The following is a 6,000-nucleotide window of genomic DNA, read 5'->3' as shown; positions in this document are numbered from 1 at the left end:
CAATGCACTCCGTAGAACCAATAAGCTAAAGCAAACACCCTGACCTGAATAGATATATAATGACTTCCTGAGCACTAAGTACTTAAAGAAATTGTTATAATGACAAATAAACATATTTCACTCCCATTACGGAAGCACAATTTTCTCAATAGGGCAAAATAACTTTTCATTCTCCCGTTCCACGCAAACATTTCCCAATCACGGACTAAAAGAACACCTTCTCCACGTCTGCTCCTCCCCCCTTATGTACTCTTCTCCTCCTACTTTATCTTCCACACTGAAGCTCGGGTAATACTAGCACAGAGAGACAGTGAGGACTCACTTCATCAAGGTGGTGGTGGTGTCAGCGACGGAGGGCGGGTGAGGACACTGTGGTGTGGTGTGTGAGGACCCAAGACTCTCCATCATCCCGCTCCCCTTCTTGGAATCTGTTCGTGGAACGTAAAAGATTTTGAAGGTAATCATGATATTGCCTGTTATGTATTTTCTCCTACAATACAGGTAATTATCATGAGATTACATAAATACGGTCCTAAGCAATGAGGATCTAAATGTCTTATATCCCCAGCAGGTTATAAACCCACCTATGTATGATTCCTAAACCCAAGCTATTCGCCTCCTTTCACAACCCTGTCCAGATTCAACAGCCATGGTGACATCACGTACCCTTCATACAGACCCACCGTCACGTGGAACTTTACTCACCCTTCTCCCTCCCTCTTCACACACACACACACACACACACACACACACACACACACACACACACACATTTTACTATCCCAGTACAGATTCCTTACTGCACTTAGTAGCTTTCCTTCCACACCACATTTTCGTTTCTCTCAACCCTACAAACGTTTTCTTCGAGCACTATATTTGCACTCTACCAGTCCTCAGGCACCTCACCGAAGGCAAATACATCCACTGAGAAGCCTGACTACCTTATGATAACACTGTCGACCCCCTTTCTTGAGATGCTCAATTACAATTCCATCCAATCCTGCCGTTCTGCCACACCTCACCTTATGCAAGGCTTTCACAACCTCCAATTTTCACCAATCCATTCGCCAAGACTCTCGATCTGTATAATATATATATACATATATATATATATATATATATATATATATATATATATATATATATATATATATATATATATAGTGTTACGAAGTAGCGCCAGGAATAGATGAAAAAGACCTCATTTGCTCGCATCCTCTCTCTAGCAATCATGGATAACGAAATGTACCTATACATCCACTCATCTAATAGCCAATCTACATGGACAAATTGACAGAGGCAGGTAAATAGATAGACAGACAGACAGATAAAGAACCACCTAATTCAGATACAAGTTAAATCAACAGCAAATTGTCACTATAGCTTCGGGATGCATAATGGGAAAACAAACTACTTGAATCTGTGCACCAACTAGCCAAGGAAACTTTTAGATGAATTTATGTAAGAAATTCATAAATGCAGTGACACAAAGTGCAATCACTGAAACATATGAATCGCAGATACAATCAATTAATTATTGAACTGTGAAGAGAACAGGGCATGCAACATTCAGGGTACACAGCTTGCAATACCGTTGTCACAAAATATATGAATTTCATACGCTTCATCGGGAAAGGGTAAAAAAAAAATGCGTAATTAAAAGATATAAGAAAAATGTCTGCATTCAACAATGAACGTAACACAATACTGAAGAGCAAGTTTAACATTCTTATTATTTTCACAACGGCCTTATTCATACCAATAATATATAACTCAGTTGTTCAACAGCGTACAAATAACACAGCATTAAAAAAAAAAAAAGGTCATCGCAAACCAATATGTCAAGACAATAGAACAATTAGGCAAATCTCATGATTTAGCCATCGGACAAAATCACTATAGAGGAATCTATTAAATGGTAAAGAGGATAAAAAAAAATCTTTCCCATTCCTATCTCTAAAAGGAGGCCATATTTAATAGAGGAAGAAAACGAAACAAGGTCTTACCATTATGAGGTAGACATTGGGGTCTGCCCTTCAATCTCCACTGGCCTGTTTTGCACACCACTTCTTTCGAACCCCCTACAAGGTGATACCCAGCCAAGCAACGCAATTCACCATACGTTCCACTGATGATGGTAGGGGTAAACATGGAATACGATAAGCACAAAGAATTACGTTTGGAACTAAAAGGATTTTCAGGGCAAAAAGCATTTCATTAGAACATTAGAACGAAATCTTCTTTTCCACACTTTTAATTAAGAGGTCTTCAATTAAGAGGGATTTTGTTTAAAGGGGGAGGAAAAAAGTACTTGTTTTGGAAGCTGATTAGAAGGTGTTTGTTTGAGTAAGGGAGGTAAAAATCATACTTTCTTAATGGTTGAATTTCTGGTCGAGATGAAAATGACTGGAGAAAGTGGTTGCACGAATCTCCCTTGGGAGGAGAATACCAGACAAAATATGTCTGAGAGGAAATTACAGTTAACTGGACAATATCCAGTGGGTAATCCTTGGTTGAAAATCACCTACGTCATCCACCTCTGAATGAACATGCACCTACCTCTCATACAAAGTACCATACCTCATTTTGAACTCAACCTGACCCCACCTCATACTCAAAGTACTCCACTTTTATACTCAACTTGCCCCATCTTATACTCAACATGACCCCACCTCATACTCAAAGTACTCCACTTTTATACTCAACTTGCCCCATCTTATACTCAACATGACCCACCTCATACTCAAAGTACTCCACTTTTATACTCAACTTACCCCATCTTATACTCAACATGACCCACCATATATTCAAATTAAAACACCTTATACTCAGCCTGGCCCATCTTAAGCTCAACCTGACCCAACTTATACTTAACCTGACCCATCTTATACTCAGTCTGCCCCAACTCATACTATATCATAATCATATCATTCCATATGGCCAACAAACTTCGACACATGATCTATTCCTCTATATTTACTTCCCTTGTGAGTCAACACGTCTTGGTTTTACGTTCCTAAGTTCACTTTCCAATTCAGCACAACCTTCTCACTCTTACCACGCTCCCTAGCTCACCAAACTAATCCAATTAAAAACCAGATCGGTCTCACTCGGGGGTGGGTAAGTCTGATTACTCCAAGCCTTACCTAAACGTCGCTGAGAGAAATGATGGTTTAAGGAAGCATTTGAAATAGAGGGAGAGAGAGAGAGAGAGAGAGAGAGAGAGAGAGAGAGAGAGAGAGAGAGAGAGAGAGAGAGAGCAGATCTGACTTGTAAAAAAAAAAATTAAAAAGCATGTTGCCGCCTGCTTTGGGAAAATGTGTTTTCGGAGATGCATTATACAGGTTTGTGATGCTGTGTTCATACTGTATGAATGTATTACGGCGGAGTGGGAGAGAAACTGGTTCGTGTATCTACCTGCACTGCATTCATAAGCGGCAACACTTGTAGTTTTTAAAGAATGTACGATCAAAAGAGAAAAAAAAATATATATATACATATAATATATATATATATATATATATATATATATATATATATATATATATATATATTTATATATATATATATATATATATATATATATATATATATATATACACCACACATATTGTGTGTGTAGGGAGTAAATGACTTACAGGCACAAGCTGAATTCATGAATATAATTTGGTTGAAACAGTTAAAAGATTTACTAAATACTAAACTACTATCAACTGTACGAGTGAACACTGTTTTATACAAACCAATTTGCATTTAGTTCTGGTACAAAAAAATAAATTGGATTTTAGACCACTATATTGTCTAAATAATGGTATATATGTATGTAACATTCTGAAAACTTCTTATTTCCAGATACTAATTCAATTCATTATTCACGAGAGAATATATATATATATATATATATATATATATATATATATATATATATATATATATATATATATATATATATATGTATGTCAACTGACTATTATATTTCTTTCTTGTATCTCCCCTGATGTGATCATTACACGAAAGTGCACTTGGGAAAACATCGTGTTTCATTCCCCATGGACTCGTAGGAATTATATATATATATATATATATATATATATATATATATATATATATATATATATATATATATATATATATATATAATTTACCCTATAGGTACAGCTGCATATTATAAACATTATTTCCCCATGGTTATAAGAATTCTACACAAATCTATAAGCTAAAAGTGTCCTCCACCCGCATCAGCGTACTTATATTTCTATATATCATCTCAAAAGACTAATATAAGCATTACCATCCTCTCATATAAGCACAATTAGAACCAGGAATCCAATACTTAAATTGCTGTTGAGTCATACCAGTCCTGAAGCGTCCATCATAATGAATGATTAATCTAAAAATCTTACGTAGAAAAAAAAAAAAGAGAGTCATCAACATTATTTACGGTCATGGAGCCACTTCAGTCTTCGTAAAGAAAAAAATCATCATTGAGTATCACTTTACCATCTGACCTTCTCGTGTAATGAACGCGGTAGGGATGTGTGTGTGTGTATGTGTGTGTATGTGTGTGTGAGAGAGAGAGAGAGAGAGAGAGAGAGAGAGAGAGAGAGAGAGAGAGAGAGAGAGAGAGAGAGAGAGAGAGAGAGCCAGCTCGAAGCTCTGACCTTAGCACTCTCCTCTCTCTAACCCCACAACATCTTGGAACACTTGAAGTGTCCAACCTTAACACACACTGTTCATTCCACCTGTTCGCTGCTGTGACACACACACACACACACACACCCCGTGTTCATAACCACCACCACGTGTTATCATCAGTACTCACTTGCTCAGCTCGGTAACCCCGTGTTCCATGTAAGGCGGGTCTGAAGGGCATATAGCCACCATGGCTGCAATGTCGAGAAAAAGAAAATGGTTTGTGGTAAAAATGCCAGTTGGGTGTAAAAGAAAATGGGTTGTGGTAAAAATGCCAGAAGCTTCTATGTCAATATGATGTACACGTGGGTGTGTGTGTGTGTGTGTGTGTGTGTGTGTGTGTGTGTGTGTGTGTTTAAAAAAAAAAAGTCTAGGCTCTCAAGAGTTTTAATTCTTACACAAACTCATGCATTTAAATTAGTGTGTACAGAGCATGCAAAAAAAAAAAAAATTATGCTTGTTAAAAAAAAAAATCCATTTAAATGATACATTCTGATTAAGAGTTTTATTTGTTGTTGTTAACATGAACTGCAGTGCCTTGTGTTTTTATTATCAGTACATCTATTTGTCTAACATAAGCCATAAAGACATGGACACAGGTCTACTCCTACTGCTTTGAAACGCTGCGTTAATACATTACAACGGCTGGTTTCTTATCATTTGGCCAATCAACGCTCCATCCATCCAACCAGCCGTAAAATCTTATAACACCTTTTTTCCTATCATTATCCAGTCGTTTAAAATAACGAGATCAAGAGAGCATTAAGGCAACCTACAAAGTAAATGAATATCAACTCATTATATACCACAACCCCAATTTCTGATACGTAATCATCATTAGTACATTTTTATGTAAAAAATCTTGTGTTTTTCATCAAGATATTTCGAAAACTATAATATTTCTTTCATTCTTACCAAATTAATTAGGACTGATAACTTTTCTCAGGATATACTTTTCCCATAACTTTTAATATAAACTTTAGTAGATTATATACGTTTCCCCTTTTATCTTAATTATATTCATTAAAGTATGGAAAATCCCATATGGAATTTTCTTAAAAAAATCATTTCGCATAATGAAATAAAAACATGATTAATTAAGCTTTGTTTTAGTGATTAGATATTCATTAATTACATGAGGGTAATCGTATTCGATGCTTAATTACATGTATAAAATTAAACTCCACGCAATGATGTGAATCTCGTTTTCTCTTTTAAGACCAAGAAAGGAAGCCTCGTATGTATATATATATATATATATATATATATATATATATATATATATATATATATATATATATATATATA

At 35.8% G+C, this 6,000-nt stretch overlaps 1 protein-coding gene across 1 annotated transcript in view; it reads right to left on the bottom strand.

The window, feature by feature from the left end:
• The window catches only part of LOC139747714 (uncharacterized), a 99,796-nt gene that overhangs the window by 71,631 nt on the left and 22,165 nt on the right, over positions 1-6,000 (bottom strand). Inside the window, 3 exon segments of the mRNA XM_071660324.1 lie at positions 323-428; positions 2,007-2,128; positions 4,823-4,886. Of these exon segments, the coding sequence (XP_071516425.1) occupies positions 323-428; positions 2,007-2,128; positions 4,823-4,886 (292 nt within the window).

This window comes from Panulirus ornatus, chromosome 5 (genome assembly GCF_036320965.1).
Source record: "Panulirus ornatus isolate Po-2019 chromosome 5, ASM3632096v1, whole genome shotgun sequence".
NCBI lineage: Eukaryota > Metazoa > Arthropoda > Malacostraca > Decapoda > Palinuridae > Panulirus > Panulirus ornatus.
This window is presented reverse-complemented; position numbering and strand designations above follow the sequence as displayed.